Source organism: Phyllostomus discolor, chromosome 8, assembly GCF_004126475.2.
Source record: "Phyllostomus discolor isolate MPI-MPIP mPhyDis1 chromosome 8, mPhyDis1.pri.v3, whole genome shotgun sequence".
Lineage (NCBI taxonomy): Eukaryota > Metazoa > Chordata > Mammalia > Chiroptera > Phyllostomidae > Phyllostomus > Phyllostomus discolor.
The window spans coordinates 64177469-64197823 of NC_040910.2; the positions used below are offsets into that span (position 1 = coordinate 64177469).

Below are 20355 nucleotides of genomic sequence, written 5' to 3' on the forward strand. Positions count from 1 at the left end.
AGAACTACCACCATTGTTCCCTCCTGCCCCCGCCCCCACATACAATGTCACGATCTAGCAACTGGGGTGCCCAGCCCTGAGGAACACCTAAGGCTCCAAGCCTCAGAGCGACCAGACCAGAAAGAGAGAGAGAGAGAGAGAGAGAGAGAGAGAGAAAGACTTGTCTCTAACAGAAGAACAGCTCAATCCCCCAGGACTCATCCTTTTGAGCGACCAAGAGATAGCCAATCTATCAGATGCACAGTTCAAAACACTGGTGATCAGGAAGCTCACAGAATTGGTTGATTTTGGGTGCAAGTTACATGAAAAAATGCAGGTTACTATAAAAGAGATGAAGGAAGATGCATGGAAAACCAATAGTGAAGGGAAGGAAACTGGGACTCAAAATAATAGAGTGGACCAGAAGGAAGAAAAACCATCTAAGCAGGAAAGAATGAAGAAATAAGAATTCAAAAAAAACAAGGAGAAGCTTAGGAACCTCCAGGATATCTTTAAATGTTCCAACATCCGAATTATAGGGGTACCAGAAAGGGAAGAGGAAAAGCAACAGATTGAGTACATATTTGAACAAATAATAAAGGAGAACTTCCCCGTTCTGGAAAAGGAAATAGACTTCCAGGAAATCCAGGAAGCTCAGAGAGCCCCAAAGAAGTTGGACCCAAGAAGAAACACACCAAGGCACATCACAATTACATTAGCCAAGGTAAAAACGAAGGAGAGAATCCTAGAAGCAGCAAGAGATAAGGGGACAGTAACCTACAAAGGAGTTCCCATCAGACTGTCAGCTGATTTCTCAAAAGAGACTTTACAGGCAAGAAGGGGCTGGAAAGAAATATTCCAAGTTATGAAAGACAAGGACCTACATCCCAGAAATAATAATAATAATCTGTCCCATACTGCTATTAGGAGGCTAAATTAGGTGATGTATGTATCCTACCATAATATATGATATATAGCACACATTGAGGGTTCATTAAATATTAACTATGATTTATATTATTGCCATGCAATAGTGGGGGGCATGTGTGTGCTCATACAAGGAGTTTTAGTCCATGGAGTAATGTTAAAACATTAGTAAATAAATATAGCATCAAACAGATCATGCAATACATGCAATACAAATGAACACAGGGAAGGAGAAATGAGTTTTGATGAGCAAGATAAGTAATGTTTTGGAGGCAGTATTTGTCCTTGACATGAAAGAATGTGCAGCATTTGTACGGACAAAGATGGGAGGAGGAGAACTTTGGGTAGAGAGAAGGGTCGAGCAAATCATGGATGCAGAAGAATCACAGGATCTTCTTGGGGCCCACTCAGAGGCTGGGAGGCTGGGGCAAAGGTTATGTATTCCCCAAACTTGAGATCATAGAGGGGGGCATGGTTGAAAGCCAGGCTGGGGCATAGAGGTCCTTGGATGCCAACCTAAGGGGTTTAGACTTTGTTTATAAACTCTGAGGAACCAGCAAAGGTTTATAAGCAGGATAATAGTGTAGTCAGGGTATCTCTGAACTGTTTGCCTTTGAGTATATGCAGATAGCCTCTCTCTTCTGTGGCAGTTTGGTGGATCTTCTTGTTCTGTCACCAAAGCCGTGGCTCCCACTTTTGTTTTTGCTGCAGCAAATGGTAGAAGACCACACATGTAGCCAGGGCAGGAATAAGGGTATCTGGAGCTACTGTCAGAACTGGGTTCTGTGAACATTGGAGTAGACATGTAAGTGCCAGGGGTTTCTCACCATTCACACCACATTTTGGAATTGGAAACAGTCTGATTTTCAATCCTTTAGCAAAACTGAGAGCTTGGTTGTGAAGGTGATGCTCCCCCGCACTGAGGTTGTTAGAGGCGTGGATACTTTCTTTCCAGTGCCAGCCACCAGACTGACTGCTGAGTATTCAGTGGTGAGGAAAGGAGACCTGGCTCCTTCCTTCCTGCCAATTATATTCTAAGGAAACTCAGATATTAATGAAATAATCATACAAATAAATAAATGACTAGAAAATGTGATAAATGCCATGAAGGAAAGGAGCTGGGGGAGTACATCAGGGTGACCTAACTGAGTCTGGGTGACTGCTTCTTAGGCGGGGACATTTGAGGGGAAAAGTGGTCCAGGAAGAGGGGAAAGCATATGCAAAGACCCTGAGATGGAAAACAGCATGAAGCATTAAAAGACCAAAAGAAAGGCTGGTGTGGCTCACACACAATGAGTGAGGAAGAGAGAGGTATGGTCTGAGACCAGGGGCGAGGCAGTGGGGAGAGGTGGGGAGGTGCAGGGGGGCTGGTGTGAGACAGTAGGAAGGATGCAGTCATCCAGGACACTGGCCATATTCAGAAGTAAGTGTTTTATGATAAATGCAATACAAAGCTGTGACATCATCTTACATTTTAAAAAGATTGCTTTGGCTGCTATAGTGGAACAAAATTAGAAACTAGAACCCCAGCTAGAGGGTTATTCCTATAATTCAGGCAAGAGGTGTGGTGACTTCAAGTAGGATAATGACATTGGGGTGTGAGAGAAATGGATGTATCTACATTATCTTTTTGGAGATAGAGTTGGCAGGAGTTGGTGATGGGTTGGAAGTGTGGATGAGGGAAAAGGAGCATTAATGAGGACTCCTAAGTTTCTGTTTGAGCTCTGCTGGTATTATTTATGGAAAAGGAGAATCCCAGCAGGAGGGCAGGCTCCACACCATGGTCACTGCAGTAGAACACTCCTGAGAAGACTGAGACACGCTCTCTGCTGTCAGGGAATGTACCGTGAAGCTGGAAAGCCAAGACTGCACCCAAGAACCTAAAGCCAAACTTAGGCCATTCGGTATAACTGATGGATGAAAATAAGGCAGGGGAGAATTGGGTAGTCAGAGATCTTCTGGGAAGGTGAGGGGGCCAGCTTTGGGGCAGGTGTTGAGGAGGGGAAAGGGCACAGGAAGTGTGGAGAATGGCATGGACCATATGCCCAGGGAAGCAAGATGAGCATGACTAGGTCAGATAGCAGCAAAGGGGCCAGTCTGCCTTTCCAGCTGCCCTGTCTTTGGGCTTTTGCTTCTGCTGCCACCTGGAATGCCCTTTCCCATCAGTTTCCAGTTTCCCTAGAGCAAAGCAGAGTTGGCTCCATGGTGTGGTTACTATGCCCTGAACAATGTTCACCATGTACTCACAGGAGCTCACCTCACTCATGGGTACACCCACTTTTCTACCTTTCCTAACTTGTAACCCCTTTAGGGCAAGGACAGTGTGTTACTTGTTTCCTTCTCCCCAGTGCCTGGATCATTGTATCAGGCACTTACAATGCACAAATGCATGAATGAAAGGTTTCTATCCTGTGATTTTTTTCACAGATGGGAATGGGGAAGCAGAGGGACAACAGGGCTTCAGTATTTTGCTTTCAACATTGGTTTCCCTGCTTCCCATAAGGAGATCATGCTAAACATTATGGGGCATCATGTGGATAGATTAGATGTGCCTCCAGCCCAAATTGCGTATAATCTGGTACAGTCATAGTAGAGGATGGTGGTGATACCTCCAGGTGATAGCCTGTCCTGTGCCGAATGTATCACATCAGGCTGGAGCACCAGATCAGCGATATAGACAGGGGAGCCAACAATTACACATGGAACTTGACTCCTTGGCCCTTGGGCATGGGTGTAGTCATGAGGTTAGGGAAGAATCCATGTAGAAGCCATTGGCATAGATCACTTATATAGGGATTTGACAAGAAAAGGAAGGGAGCTGTAGGTCTGTTACTTGAAGAAGCAGGAAAGCCTGGTGGCTTCATTCAGTAACAGCGATGGTTGAGGTATGTTGGAAGGTGGAAGGGAATCTCCTTGGGAGGAAGAGAAGATGCTGGAGAGTGAAGGATATATTTCAGATATCTAGGTTGCAGGATACACTGGGGTGACTGAGCATTAATGAGAAAATCTTTTTCTAAGGATGAGGACCTGAGTCAGAGAAGAGCTGTGGGGCAGCAAGGTATGGAGTGGGAAACACAGCCATGGGTGATGACTCGGCTTCATAAAATTGGAGGCTATGTTTTCCACTCACCAGGAGTCTTCTGCATCTAGAGGTGAAATGGGAGTTTTAGGAAAGAAGACCTATGTGAGTTAGGGAGATGTACAAAGCTGAGTACATCAAGGCTTGGACAGAATGCCACTGACTTGCACAGCATATGCTAAACTGGTAGCACAACTTGTAGTCTGGGAGGTGGCATGGAGGAAGAAGTCTGTGGGCATGAGTCAGCCATGGGAATAGAAACGGGGGGCAGGAGTTAAGGGGCAAAGATGGATAGGGCCACACTTGGTTTCTATGAGGAAGTGTAGCTGGGAAGAGCTGATAGCATCCTTGATGAAGAGTGATGGGAAGTCCCAGGGAGACTGGAGAGGAAGTTTGGGGATGTAGGGGATGAAAATGGGCATATAAGAAAGAGAGTAAAGGTAGCCTCAAGTAGTGTGTTCCTTAGGCAACACTATAAAACAGGCAAAATCTGCTTTATTTCTTCTTCACTTCCATACTCTTAATGATCTCATGTCACTAATCATGACACATTCATTCTTTCTTTCAACAAATGTTGATTGAGCACCTCTTTTGTGGCAGGTTACTAGGCCACATTACTGTGGATACAGAGATGAACAGAAACATCCCAGAACTAATGGAGCCACTGAGAAAAGTGCGAGGTTGAAAGAGTGCTAGGGAAAGATCACCAGATAATCCCATCACGGGAGATCTGCCAGACAGAAGACAAGAGTAAATGTGGGGTCTTGTCAGCATCCTGCACGTTAGAGTGGGTCACCAAGCTTTGCGTAGCCAGACAAGCTCTGAATCAGGTGCCAGAGAGAAGTTGGGGGAGGAATCTCCGCGGTCTGTCAGTAGGGTTGTCTTTCACCACTGTAACCTCCTGGATCAGGCAGGTGTTTCCCGGAGCCGTGGTTACTAAGCACAACGGCGTCCATGGTAACCTGTTCCTCCAGCTTCCATCACCAGCCCTTCCACCCACCCGCCAATCGGCGCCGGGCAAACGGACAGGGGCAGCCAGTGACTGGTTCCCGGGCTTTGACATCACAGCAAGGCGGTGCCAGGGCTGGACCCATCGGGTCTAGCGTCTGAGGGCATTAGGTGGTGGGTCCGCGACCTTCCTGGCTCACCGTCCCTTCCTCGCCCTCCGCCCTGCACCCTCTGACAGGTGAGTGGGCTCGCTGGCTCCTCGCCTGAAAGACCCGACAGAGACCCCTTCCCCATCAAGGCTCTGACGTCTGACCTCAGAATTCCGGGGAGGTCGTGGAAACCTTGGAATTCCTACCCCCACCTTCACTTCTCTATTTCCACTACCCACCCCAAATAAAAACCATATAAGCCCATAGACAACCCTATAGAGGTCTTCACCCCATGCCTTTGGAATTTATGTTTCTGAGGTTTTTGAAGGATTAAAAAGTTCTCCCTAAATGCGATACCAGGAAAAGGGGCATCCGAACCCTGGATCTTCTGCTAATGCGTAAAATTTCTTACATCTATTAGCAGTGCTGAGCTTTTCCACTGTGGTGTTTGTGTCCCCAAACACTGTTCCTTGTTCTTCCTGCTTCGTTAGCCAGGCCTTCCAAGTGCAGCCAAGGGGAAGGCAGGTTCAGACCACGTTCCGGAGACTCAGGTCAAGGCGGGCGTTCTCACCGCCCCTGGCTATTTCTGTTGACCTCTGGCTGTGAAGCTCTCACTTGCATTTTGACAGTTTAGACCAGCACCCCCTGCCCCGCCCCCGCCTTTTAATGTTTTTATTTTTTCCTTTTTTTTTTCCCTAGATGCTTACGGTGTTCTGGATAAATAAATATTTTCTAAATGGGTAACATTACTCTTTTGGTCATTGTGAAAAAAGCAAGCTAATAGTTTTATTAATAAGCAAAGTGTTTTGAGGTGTCTGATAAAAAATTCTTTTTTTCCTGACTTAAAGTGAAATATTTCATACAGCAGAGTGTTCAAGCATCCATGTACCTGTGCCTCATTTAAAACAACAACCTCAAAACCGTTACAAGCACAGAAGAGGCCTCCTATGTACCCTTGGGAATCCTGCCCCCCTCTCCTTCCCCACCTGAAATCAGTGTTTACTTATTCTCTGCACATTTTATACTATTGTTCCTTATGAATTTATTCAAAACCCAATATATGGTGTTATTTTTAAGGTTTACATAGTGATGTGCTATACATGCTCTGGGTCATTCATTTTAACTGAAAAATTTTGTATGAATTTTTCACAAATTATGCATGCAGACTCCTGTCGATGGCTTTTTCAGCCTGTTTCCTTTAAAAACATATTAGAAACATATTCTTGTAAGTTCTGATTGTATACATACTGAAGTTTCTTTAGGTAGAGAAACTACCTAAAGATATCAGAATGTTGAATTACTGAATCACAGGTACTGTGCTATTTCACCTTCACTAGATACTGCCATGTAGCTCCCTAATGGGTAGTAATTTATATTTCTGCCATCAGTGAAGAGAGTTTCTTATCAAACTTTCTTATTTTGGAAAAAAAAAGATTATTCAACTTTTTTCTGCATCCTTATTTAATACGAGGTATATTAATAAAGATAAATTACTTAAACATTGAAGTTGGATAAAATTTCTTCTAATTCTTGTGTTTATTAATATATTGGGGCAATGTTTTATTTCTGTTCCAGTTTGAAGCTGCATTAAATAAATATGATCAAAGGAATGGGGGTTGTATGTGATTATTTCAAGCCTATGCTTGTTACTTATCTAAGGTAGGGAGTGGAACAAGTCATGGAAACCATCTCCACTTGCCATGTCTTCTGCAGAAAATGATCTATAGATTTTTATACCTTAAAATGTTTATGATTCTAAATTTTCTAATAAAATGTTCATCCAACTTGAGGCTACCTATTGGATTGTAAGTGAAGTTTTCTAGTACTTAAAATCTCTGTGTGATTGCTGATCTTTTTATCATGTTAATATTTATGAGACTATTATAGCATTTTTCTAGTATGTGAATGATTATTGACCTCACATTAAATGAACACAGTCAAACACTGTATTTGACTTCGCAGCACGTGTCTCATTTCTTACAGTACTTTTTGGTCATGACTAAAAGTATAATAAAAAAAAACCAATGACATGATTTAGGGGATGGACTTTTCCACAATTGTTTTCATTTATTTTTCAAAAAAATTTGTTTCATTTACTTGCAAATATTAGATATTTATAATAACAGTTAATGATCTTAGTATGTATCACATGTACTCTCTTTGTAAGTGACTGAGTTAGAATTTACAGAATAATTTAAACATTGGAAAAGGCGAAGCACCAAACTGAGGTGTTATTTCTTCCTTAAAAGTTTGGTAGAGTTCATCAATGAACCCCTAGATTCAATTTATTTAACTACTCTGAAGCTTTTCAGGTTATCTGTCTCTTCTTTAGACAGTGTTGGTTACTTACATCTTGAAAGAAACATGTCTGTTTCATCTATGTTGTCAAATTTCTTGGCATAATATTGTTGGTAATATTGCTTCATTAACTTTCTAATGTTTGCTGGGTCTATAGTAATAGTTTCCTTTTTATTCCTGATATTAGTAATTTGTCCTCTCTTTTTATCTTGATCAACCTAGCAAGAGGTTTATCAATTTTACTGTTAGGATTTCATTGCTTTTTTCCCCCTATTTGCCCGTTTTCTACTTTTAATTGATCTTTCTCTTTATTATTTCCTTTCTTCTATTTTAGGTTTGCTTTGCTTTCTTTGTTTCCTAGTCAGTAAGATGAAAGAGTAGATTATTGATTTTAGCTCATCTTTTTTTCTAATAGAAGCATTTAAAGCTATAAACTTGCCTCTCAACACTATTTTAGCTGCATTTCACAATTTTGAAATACTGTGTTTTCATTCTCAATTAAGTTCAAAATATTTTCCAATTTCCTATGTGATTTCTTCACTGGCCCAGAGGATATTTAGAAGTGTACTGTTTAATTTCCTGCTACTTGAGAATTTTCCAAACATCTTCCCATTACTGATTTGTAATTTAATTCTGATATAGTCAGAAAATATAGTCTGCATGATTTTAGAATTTTAAGTCTATTTAGACTTGTTTTATGCTTCAGAATATAGTCTACCTTAGTGAATGTTTTTTGTGCAGTTGGAAATATTGCATAATCTGATGTTTTGGGTGGGGTGTTCTATAGAGGTATATTATTAGGTCCAGTTAATTTGTAGTGTTCAAATATCCTATGTATTAACTACTTCTCCATTTGTTCTATCAATTACTGACAGATGAGTGTTGAAACATCCACCTGTAACTTTGGATTTGTCTATTTTTTATTTTACTTCTGCTTGTTTCACTTTGTGTGTTTAAAATTCTGTTAATGGCTACATAGACATTTAAGATAATTTTCTTATATCTCCTTGCTTAACCCCTTTATCCTATTCCTCTCTTTCTCTTGATAATATTTCTTGTTCTAAAATTTGATCAGTTTGATAGTAATATAGCCACTCCAGTATTCTTTTTATTAGCATTTACGTAGCATATGTTTTCCCATACTTTTGTTTTTAAGTTGTCTGTGTTTTCTACTTAAAATTTTATTTTTCTCTATATACCATATAGCTCAATATTGCTTTTTAAAATTAAGAATCTGTGCCTTTGAATTTGATTGTTAATAACAGCCATTTATTGTAAATGTCATTATCAGTATGATTGGGTTTGTGTCTATCATCTTGCTACTTGTTTTCTCTTTGTTTGATTTTTGTGTCTTCTATAGGATTAATCATATGTCTTTTGTAAGGCTTCCATTCCCCCCCCTCCACTATTAGCTTATTAGCTTGAACTCTGATTTATTTATTTATTTGAGTTTGTTCAAGGTCAGCGATTAAAACACTTTTTGGTCTTAGAACTCCTTTATACTCAAAAGGCTTCAAAGATCTTTCATTTAAATAAATTACACCTCTTGATGTTTATTATATTTAAAATTTAAATATTAATGTTTAAAAAGACCATAAAACTCATTGTATAGTAATATAAATAACATTTTTATTTAAAAATCTGTTTTCTGAAACAAAAAAAAATTAGTGAGAAGAGTGACACTGTCTTTGGCAAAGCCCTTTGGTTTCTATCTTAGTAGCTGGGTTCTGCACCCAGTCTGTTGTGATATATCATGTCACTTCTGGAAAATTCTATTGTAAATCTGTGAGAGAATGAGAGTGAAAGTGGCAAATTATATCTCAGTATTTTCACTTTGTCACCTGAGGAGGTTTGAGACGAGCCCGTGAATTCCTGCATCACATCTTGAGAACTACTGCTCTAAAGTTTATGACATGCATTTTTAACTTATTGCAGTATATATTAAATTACATTATTTCATTTTAGTTATAAAATAAAACTCTTATAACAATATATTCCACTTTGGCCCTACCAGCATTCATGCATTATTACCATGTCATTTACTTCTATTTTTGAAATAAATTCCACAATAAATTTTTATTATTTTCACTTTAAACAACCATCTTTTAAAGAAATTTAAAAGTTAAAAAAATTATATTCGAATACATACTTACCATTTCTGACACTTCATTTCTTTGTTTAGATCCAAGTTTCCACCTGGTATAATTTTCATTTTTGCCTGAAGAATTTCCTTTAACAATTCTTTCAGAGCAGTTCAGCTGCTGGTGAATTCTCTCTTTGTATTTGTGAAAAAAAATTATTTCACCTTCATCTAGGCTTATACTTCCTTCCATCCTTTAAAGATATCCTTTGTCTTCTGGCTTGCATAGTTTCTGACAAGAATTCTGCACTAATTCTTATCTTTGTCCCTTTGTAGCTACTGTGTCTTTTAACTCTGATTTAAAGTTTTTATCTTTATTGTGGATTTTTAGCAATTTGATTATGAGTCCTGAGGTGATGGTAGTGGTGGTAGTAGTACATGTGTGCATGCATATACGGGTGTGTATTTATCTTTTTGAAATGCATGGAGCTTCTTAGACCTAGGGATTTCTAGTTTTAATTAAATTTGGAAAATATGCAGCCACTTCAAAAAGTTTTGTTTTCCTCCCTTCTTTTTATGACACTCCAAGGACATGATGTTAAACCATTTGATATTGTACCATAGATTACTGAGGCTCTTTTTATCTTATTTTCTTAGTTAAAAGAAGTCTGTCTTGGCTTGGTTAGATTACAGCTCACTAATCTTTACTTCTCCCATGTCTAATATGCTGTTAATCCCACCTAGTGAAATTATGCAAGTATATATCACATATTTTATTGGTAAATTCCATTTGCCTCTTTATAGTCTTCAATGTCTCTATTATATTCTTGTTTTGTACCTAGTTTGCCATCACATCTTTGCTATTCACAGGCTTGTTTCTATTAACTGATTTTTCTCCTGATTATGGAGAAATGTCTGCTTCTTGGCATGTCTATAAGTTTTTGATCAGATGCTGAGCATCATGATGTTATATATTTGAGTGTCTTGATGTTGTCAGATAGTTTAATTACTTGTGGGGTAATCTCATCTCCTTGAGGTCTCTTTCTAAGCTTTTCTCAAGTGAGTTTTCAATACTGGCATTCTAGAACTTGTTCAGTCCCATCTCTAATGTGTGGCCTCTCCAGACTCTCCACGGACTGCTCCAGGTGATTACCACTGACTCTCCACACCGACTGGTACAAGTTCAAAATGGAGAATGGACAAGTTCAGGATGTCTCCACTCTCTATGAGTTCTAGAAATTGTTCCACTCACAATCCTGCCATCATTCTTTTCCAAGGTCTGTGGAATGCCCCTTGATGTGTGGGCAGCCTACTACTCAACAAAGACTCAAGCAGACCCCTGCATAGGTTATGGAGCTCTTTTTCTGCATAGCTTGTTTTATTCCAGAATCCTGCTTCACAACTTCAAGCCATTTCAGTGCCCCAAATTCTGATCTCCTCAACTCACAAATGCTGAAGGGCTCTGTTCAGTTTTCACCTGTTTTTCCCATCTAAGGGCTCACCTTATTTGTTTCTCTTTTCTCAGGGATCAGAGTCCTGTGATGGTTTTTGTCCAACATCTAAAAACAATTTCATATATTCTGTTTAGTTCTTTAGATGGAGGAGGCCAGGTCTAGTTTTTATTTCTCTGTCCTGATTGGAGGCAGAGTCTATTTTGAGCTTTTGAGTATTTTTTAAAGCCATGACACTCTCAATATTTTTGATCAGTAATGAACAAAAACACAAGACATTGCCATGCTGTTGTCTTTTATTCAATCTTCCTGAACAACATATGAGAAGGCTGACTGAACCTACAACTTCTGTGTGGCTGTGGAACGTTGTCTGTCATGTGCAACTTACTGCCCTGCATAAGGAGCTCTACAGCTGTGACCTTTAAACAACTGAGCTTTATGCTTCAGAGTCCAGAGTCTGAATTATATCCCACCTCTAATTAAAAGAAATATCACTGGATACTTTTCTAAACTATGTTGATTTTCTCAACTCATATGTCTCCTATGGCTTCTGAACCTGTGTCAACACAGGTCACCCTGTGGAGTAGGTGACCGTGGTTCAGTATTTGAGAAACAGAGGTCCCTCAAGATTTCAACATAGTGGGCATTGGGTAAACACACGGTAATTCTACACTCAGAAATCCTTGGTTGAAGGATCAAAATGAGACATTAGCTTTTAGATCCTTTACTGTAAACAATTAAGAGCCAAGTAAGAGTGGTCCAACACCATGTGAAGCTTCTTGCTGAAAGAAAACTGACTGGATTATTTCTTGGGGAAGGGGTTGGAACTAAGAGTAGCCTAATGTTTACTATGAGGACCCTAAGGTCTCAGATTACTTTGAATTTAACTTTTAAAAAGGCAGTGTTTAAGTTTCAAACTCAAGTGAAGAAGGACAAGTGGTTAGTAAAGGTTCTTGTTCACCATCACATTCTGAGCATGGCCTGGATGGGTGCTTGGGGGTGAAGGGAAGGAAGAACAAAAAAGTCAGGGAGGTCAGGTTGCGTGGTATACCCCACTGGCAGTGGCAGCCGTTTCATCTAGTGTGGTCCAAAGGGGTTTTGTTTGACCACAATTTTATGAATAGATTATTTTGTGGTTTCGATACCAAAGGCTTCAATACATAGCTATTTAAATAACTGAATGATTTTTATTCTGAGTGGGCTATGGAATTGGATATAATTTTATTTTTCCTTTTCAGTAAGTGGGTCTATAGACATTAACTCCCGAACCAAATGATGTTTAGATGCTGAAAAGTATGCCACAATGTATGGTAACCTTGCCTTTCTGGACTAATAATGACCCAGATTTTCAGACAATAAAATACTTTCAACTGGTAAAAAAAAGATGAAGTGGATCTGTATGTTCTAACATATGTATTTTCAAAGTGTATATTCTAGAGTAATACTTAACAATGGTTAAGATAATTTATTTTTGTATTAAAAATCTCTGCATATGTAGAAATGGTATATTTATTTAGGATTTAAAATAATAAATATGTTGTCATGAATAGGAAAAACCTGGAGAGAAACAACTATTAGTGAACTATTCAGTGCCTACTTCTGAGTTCAGTTTTTGGAGGAAAATGGATATTTATTTTTTACTTTATATACTCCTCTGTATTGGTAATTTTAAAAGCTGACAACTATTGAACATTTACAATGTGCCCAGAACTGTGCCTAGCATTCCACATACTTAAACTTGTTTTACTCAATCCTCATACCCCTGAGGCTGCCCTAGAATGTTTATACTGGAAGTGCTAACAGGTGGCAAGTTGTCTGACAGGACAGCTAGGTTCTTGCCTTGAACACTGTTTGCCTACCAACCACACCATTTTTACCCAGGTTGTGTGTTTATTTAGGAAGACTTGGTTAAGGGGGGAGCTGCCAAGCAAACCCTTGATGCTAACATTGCTCATAACAATTCAAAGAAGTAAGTACTATTATTCCCAATTCAGAGATGAGGAGACTGAGGCACAGAGAGATTAAGTAATTTGTACAATGTCACGTAGCTAGTAAATACCAGAGCCAAGATTTGAACCCCTATATGTTAAAATGCGTAGTTCAGGTTCTTAATTTAAATTTGTTGTAAGATATTATTACTTCTTATAAGTTAAAAATATTTTAAAATTTCAAATAGCCAATCTAAAAATATGATTTTTAATACATCAGGAGACGCAGAGATGAAAAAAATTTGGAATATATGTATTAGGGAGCACTGCTACTAGTACTAAGTCATGTGGCCTTTGATTTTAAATTTTCACCAAAGATTTAGTTATGTGACTATCTATTTTTACCTTCTTTCCCTTTTAAACAGGAGAGATTTACAAGTAGTGCTTGAGCATCATGGAGTCTTTGGGTTCTACTTTAACAGCAACTTATGCCCACCCTAGACCAACACCAACCAACTTTCTACCAGCCATCAGTACCATGACATCAAGCTATAGGGACCGCTTCCCCCACTACAATTTGACCCACAGCTTGAGCCTTCCTTGGAGACCAAGCACATACTACAAAGCAGCCTCCAACTTGCCAAGCTTGGGCCCCTACTGCACCAATTCTCAGAAGGTATCCGAGAGCACCATGCTCCCCTTTGTTTCCAACAGAACAACTCTCTTCACAAGGTATACCCCTGATGATTGGTACAGGTCCAATTTAACTAACTACCAGGAATCAAACACTTCCCGACATAATTCAGAAAGACTAAGGGTAGATACCTCTCGCCTGATTCAAGACAAGTATCAACAAACGAGAAAAACCCAGGCAGACTCCACCCAAAATTTGGGAGAACGAGTCAATGACATAGGATTTTGGAAATCTGAAATCATTCATGAGTTGGATGCAATGATTGGAGAGACAAATGAACTAACTGATGTTAAGAAAAAATTGGAGAGGGCTTTGATGGAGACGGAAGCCCCTCTTCAGGTAAGTATAAGACGTTATGTTAATGACTCTGCATTTTATGGTTATAACTCACTGGTTGAATTTCTGAGCTTATTTTTTCGTTGAATTGTGTTTTATTTCACCTGTAGCTGGTAGCAGGAATGGTAAGATGATTACCATTTTTACATATTGTCCAGAACAACCATTTAAACAGAAAGAATTCTGAATGCAAAGCAAAGGAGACTAATTAAAGAGACACCTTAGGACACACAATATATTTAAGAGATGGGAAGATGAAAATGTCTTAAATAGGCTGCTTGGTGGTTGCTATCCCTGGATTAGTATAAACAATATTTGAAAAATAAAATCCACAAAATCAACTATTTGTTTAGTTTGTGTTGTGAAATGCCTCCTGGGCATATGTCATGATTCCATTTCAGGGCTCATTGAAATGATCAAACGAGACCTTCTTAGGAGGTGGGATGGGTTTGATGGGACAGAGAAATGAGACTGAGGTGATGTCAGTGTGATCATGGAGGCCACATTGTGCTTGACTGCTGGCCCCTGACCAAGCTCTGAGTGTGTGAGGGGTCCTCCAACCTCATTCTACCCACCACCATGGAAAGAAGACTGTGTGTGTGTGTTTGTGTGTGTATATGTAAGCAAAGCTCATACCATTGTTTTCATGTTTGTATGACTTATTTCCCATGTGAAGGGCATTTACTATAGGAATTTATCATTACATCTGTAGTGCCAGAGTTTAGAAGTCCTGTGGTTTCAGGAGTTTGTTGGACTCTGCACACTGTTACTTCTTTTTGTGCCTCTGCCTCACTAAAAACAAGCACATACAAATACAACCACCAGGCATTTTAAGAGAGGTTGATAGACACTAATGATGTCATTTTAAATTCACTAACTCATCATGAATTGATTTTCAGGATTAGAAGCCTTTCTACCCTTTCTCTGTGCTCTGCTCATTTTGAGGATTTCTTGTCTGTTCTATGCCCCACCCCATTGAAGGCCCCCTTTACTGTAAATTATCTGGAAAAATGCTCATTTCAGTGATACCTGCTTTCAGTGAGATGGTACTAATTTGGATATTTTTCTGTAATTTTTGTCCAGATGTTCTTGAGTGTTTGAACATTAACTATCAACATAGTATCAGAAGGTCCTGATTAAAATTAAAGTTAGTCACATAAACAGATACCTCTCAAAAAAATAGATGATCAACTCATATATGAAAAAAAAGTGTTAAAACTCAGTAAAAATTCAGAATTAATGAAGCAACCATCTTTGGCCTATCAAATTAACAAGAATAAAAATTGATAACATGCAGGATCGGCAAAAGTGCAGAAAATGGACACTTTCATATACTGCTGGTAGGATTATAATAAGCAGAAACTTCCTGAAAACTGACTAAGTACTACACTTTAAAATAACTGGAGTTCCTTCCAACCCATTAACCACCTTCTAGTAAATATACATTGTATTATTTAAAAAATTAAAGATTTACTCAAAGATTTTGTTCAATGATATTATATCTGAATTACAATGTGCATACTATTATATTTCAATTTTTTAAATTTAGCATTATACAATCATCCCATCATGAAATAGTATTTGAAATGGGATTTTAAAAATTATATAATGTTCTTTCATGCTTAATTTATTGTCAGCAATCTAAGCTGTTTTCCCCTGGAGTCAATACACTTTGTCTCCAAGAATATTTCATGAATAGGGCCTATAATTTAACATTAACCCTAAAAATGTATGTAAAATTATAAAGACAATATAATCTCTGCTTTGTTCAAACAAACAAAACAGCAATAGGACTATGGTTAACTCATCTTTTATTTTTTCTGTATTTTTTCTCTTTAATGGATAAGACAATTTATTTTTATAATTGGTACTTCAAAAATAATCACTTTGATTTTGGCTACACAAATATTTTAATGTCTTTAAAGATAATTAGTTGTTTTATCTTTACCCTTCCCTGTAGAAAATATTTAGAAGTCATATTCTGAAGACTATATTTCAGGTTATTGAAGTACTTCTGTAGAAGAAATGAATACCAAGTAATATTCTCAGATGCTAATTTCAAGTAGATGCCATCTGCTGCATTTTGCCAGCTTTCCAAATTAGGAATGCTTTCATAATATTTTGAAGAACTAACTCTTTACCTTTTAACTACAAGCAGGGATTGACAGAGTTGTCATGGTTGGTTTCAGGCTATATTTCCAAGAAAATGGCTTGAAAAGTTGGTATTGGGAGTATTGGTTGACTCATTTTAGAAACAGGTAATTCTGGTCACTGACTTTAGTCAGTTTACATTAGTGGTTTCCATTATTTGTGTGTCTGTAGGTAGCTCGAGAATGTCTATTTCATCGAGAGAAGAGGATGGGCATTGACCTAGTTCATGACGAAGTGGAAAGAGAACTGCTGACGGTAAATATGGGGACAATACTTCCACAAGAAACTTAGTGGCAAACAGGTGTTTAATGTACAGAATGAAATGATGTTACAGAAAGCCACTGATAAATAAGAAGTTACAGTATCGAGTGTTTATAGCATTTAGAAATGCTAACTTTTTTGGTGATAAAATCAATAGATGTTCATTTAGAGAATTTGAAAGATACAGAAAAGAATAAGGAAAGGTAAAAAATCACTTGAATTTCACTTACACAGAAATCACTATTAACTTTGGGGTATTTAAGTCTTTTTTATTACCTAACTTAAAGACATATAGACATGTCCTCAAGATTGAAATCATGCAGTGTATCTGAATTGGATTAGGACTTTTTTTTGTTGAATAAATGCTCAGTGCTGATTATTCCTATATATACATATGGGAAGACAGTGCTATTTGCTAAGCGAAATAAGCCAGGTGGTGAAAGACAAATACCATATGATCTCACCTTTAACAGGAACCTAAACAACAAAACAAATAAGCAAAATATAGCCTAAGACACTGAAATAGAGAACAGGCTGACAGTGACCAGAGGGGAGGGAATTTCAGGGGAAAAGGGGAAGGGTTTACAGGAATAAGCATAAAGGACACATGGACAAAGACTAGGGTGGGTAGAAATGGGAGAGAGGTGGGGAGGGCTGGGGGGAGTGGGCTGGGATAGGAATAAAAGGCACAAAACTGTACTTGAACAACAATTAAAATAAAAAAAAGACTTTCTTTTTTTAGAGCAGTTTTAGATTCACAGCAGAATTGAGAGGAAGGCACATATACCCCCTGTAGCCACACATGCATAGCACCCTCTATTATCAACACCTCCCAACCAGAATGGTACGTTACAATGGATGAACCTACATTGACACATCATAATGGCCTGAAGTCCATAGTTTATCCTTAGGGTTCACTCTTGGTGCTGTAGATCCTGTGAGTTTGGACAAATGTACAATGTTATATATACACCACTATAGATTTGTACAGAGTATTTTCACTGCCCTAAGCAAGAATCCTCTTACTCTGCCTATTTACTTCACCCTCAACCCCAATAGTGCTTTATTCATTTAAATATTATATTGGGAGTTACTTCCCCATATCATTATATATGTTAAGACATTATTTTAATGGTTACACAGTGTTCCACTATCATTTTTAAAAAAATCAAGCCCTGGCTGGCGTAGCTCAGTGGATTGAGTGTGGGCTGCAAACCAAAGTGTCGCAGACTCAATTCCCAGTCAGGGCACATGCCTGGGTTGCAGGCCATGGCCCCCAGAAACCACACATTGAAGTTTCTCTCTCTCTCTTTCTCCCTCCCTTCCCTTTCTAAAATAAATAAATAAAATCTTAAAAAATAATCAATCCTCTCTTTTCAAATACGTAGGTGGTTTCCCTGTCTTCTTTTTGTTTTCATTCTTTTTTTTTACTATTTTAATAACATTGCAATGTTCAAAAGTATTATCGATGTGTATGTATTTCTGATTATTTCCTTAGAATACATTTCAAAAAATGTAATTGATGTGTCAAAGGGTATGTGCATTTGGAAAGCTTTTGATATATAACCAATCTGATTCTCTCACTACTCTGTTCTACCCTCCACCAATTAAATATGATTTAGTTCTAAGTTCTGTGACCTTTACTTAGCTCAATTTCATCAGTTTGCCCAGAGACACAGTATGGTATTTGTAAAAGATTCAGTCCCACAAGGTCTCTGCCATTCTTACGATTTTAGCCATTGTGTGCTTGGGGCCCTTCCTGACCTCTTTTTTTTTTCTCTCAGCCATATCCTCTATTAAGTATTAGTTCTGTATCCCTAAGTACTTGCCAAACATATTTATGTTGGTAACTCACCTTTTGGTTCACATTCATGAAACCTAAAAGTGAACTTTTTTCTCTCCTGGTGCTCCTGCCTTCTCCTTCCTACTGATGGTACCAAGGCTATTCAGTTACCAGGGCAGGTCTTGCTGACCATCACCCTATCCACTCTGTAGTCAGCTTCAGCTCCTGCATGTTGTTCCTCTGCTTTGTTTCCCATCACTCTCTTTTTCATTTCATTCTCCCAACCAGTGTTCTAAATTATCCTTTCCTCTTTCATAGCTGGTGAACATAAAATCCCCAAATACCATGTTGTCACTGACCCTGAGATGTTCTCTATGAGGTACATTATAAGCCACTTCTAATAGCTCAACTTCATCAGTTTGCCCACAAACACAGCATGATATTTCTAAAAGATTTTTTTTCAAACTTGGCAACTTTAGTGCTTCCATTATTCTAGCTCTCAAGTCTGCACCTGGTGAAGGGTCTTAAAATACTAGTGGTTAGATCCCTCTTCCAGAGATTCTGATTCAAATCTGAGGCATTGGTATTTTAAAATATTCCCCAGATAATTTTAATTAACAGCCAGAGTTAAGGATCACTTCTTTAAAACTATAAAGTAGTATTGATAGAAATTAATGAATATATAAATAAATTATTATAGTATGTTCATATGTTGGAAGACTTAAATAGTGTTAAGATGGCATTACTTCCCAGAATGATCCTAGATTCAGTACAATTCCTGTCAAAGTTCCAACTCACTTCTTTGCAGAAATTGACAAGCACATCCTAAAATTCACATGAAACTTCAAGGGATGCAGAGTAGTCAAAATAATATTGAAAAAGGAGAACAATGGAGGACTTGCACTTCTTGAATTCAAAACTTACTACAAAGCTATAATATGTGAGACAGTGTAGTACTGGCTTAAGCATAGTCATATAGATCAATGCAATAACATTTGAGAATCCAGAAATAAACTCACACATTTATAATCAATTAATCTTCAACCAGGGTGCCAAGACTATTCAAATGGGACAGGGCTATTTTCTTCAACAAATGGGGTTTGGACAACTGGATATCTACATGCAAAAGACTGAAGTGGGGCCCCTGCCTCACACCACATTAAAAAATAGTTGAGTCAAAATGGATGAAGGACTTAAATATAAAATCTAAAGCTATAAAACTCTAAAAAGAAAATAGGTGTAAATATTTGTGACACTGGAACAGGCAATACTTTCTTAAATCTGACACCAAAAGCATGAACAACATAAGAAAAAAATAAACTAGACATCATCAAAATAAAAAACTTTGATGATTCAAAGAGTGTCATCAATAAAGTGAAAAGACAATCACAGAATAAAAGAAAATCTTTGCAAATCATATATCTGATAAGAGGCTTGTATCTAGAAAATATAAAGAACTTTTACACCAAAAAAAAAAAAGGACAAGTAACCTGGTTCAAAAGTGGACAAAAGATCTGAATTCTCTCTAGTTCTCCAAAGAGGGTGTACAAATGGCTGATAAACATAAGAAAAAATGGTCAGCAACAATAGTCATCAGGGAAATTTAAATAAAACCACAATAAAATACCACTTCACAGCCACTAGAATGACTATGCTAAAAAATACAGATAATAACAAGTGTTGGTGAGAATGTGGAGAAATTAGAACCCTCACACATTTGCTGGTGGGAATGTGAAATGATGTAGCTACTTTGGAAAATGGTTAAAGAGAGTTACCATATGATTCAGTAATTCCACTTCTTTGTGTATACCCAAGAGAAAAGGAAGTATGTGGCCACAAAAACTTGTACATGAATGTTCGTACCAGCATTATTTATAACAGCCATTTAGAAATAATCCAAATGCCCATCAACTGATGAATGATAAATGAAATGTGGTATTTCCATACAATCGAATGTTATGCAGCCATTAAAGGGAATAGAATAGTGCTACATTCTACTATGCAAATGATCCTTGAACAAATTATACTAAGGGAAGGAAGCCCGTCACAGAGGACCATGTATTATGTAACTCCTTTTATATATAATGTCCAGATCAGGGAAATGTATAGAGACTGAATGTAGGTTAGTGGCTGCCCAGAAGAAGGAGGCTTGGGGGATTGGAAACTGGGGTACCAGCTGAGGGGTATGTTGTTTCCTAGGTGAATAAAGATGTTTTAAAATTGGTTCTTGTGATGTTTACACAACTCTGTGAATGTACTCAAAACCATCGCACTGTATTGTGAATAATATC

At 38.1% G+C, this 20355-nt stretch overlaps 1 protein-coding gene across 1 annotated transcript in view; it reads left to right on the forward strand.

Moving 5' to 3' along the window:
- The first annotated feature begins 5044 nt into the window (after window positions 1–5044).
- The window catches only part of TEKT3 (tektin 3), a 45395-nt gene continuing 30084 nt past the window's right edge, over window positions 5045–20355 (forward strand). Inside the window, exons 1-3 of the mRNA XM_028534461.2 lie at window positions 5045–5171; window positions 13265–13872; window positions 16192–16275. Coding sequence (XP_028390262.1) covers window positions 13294–13872; window positions 16192–16275 — 663 coding nt within the window. The 5' untranslated portion in view covers window positions 5045–5171; window positions 13265–13293. The remainder of the gene's footprint in view (window positions 5172–13264; window positions 13873–16191; window positions 16276–20355) is intronic.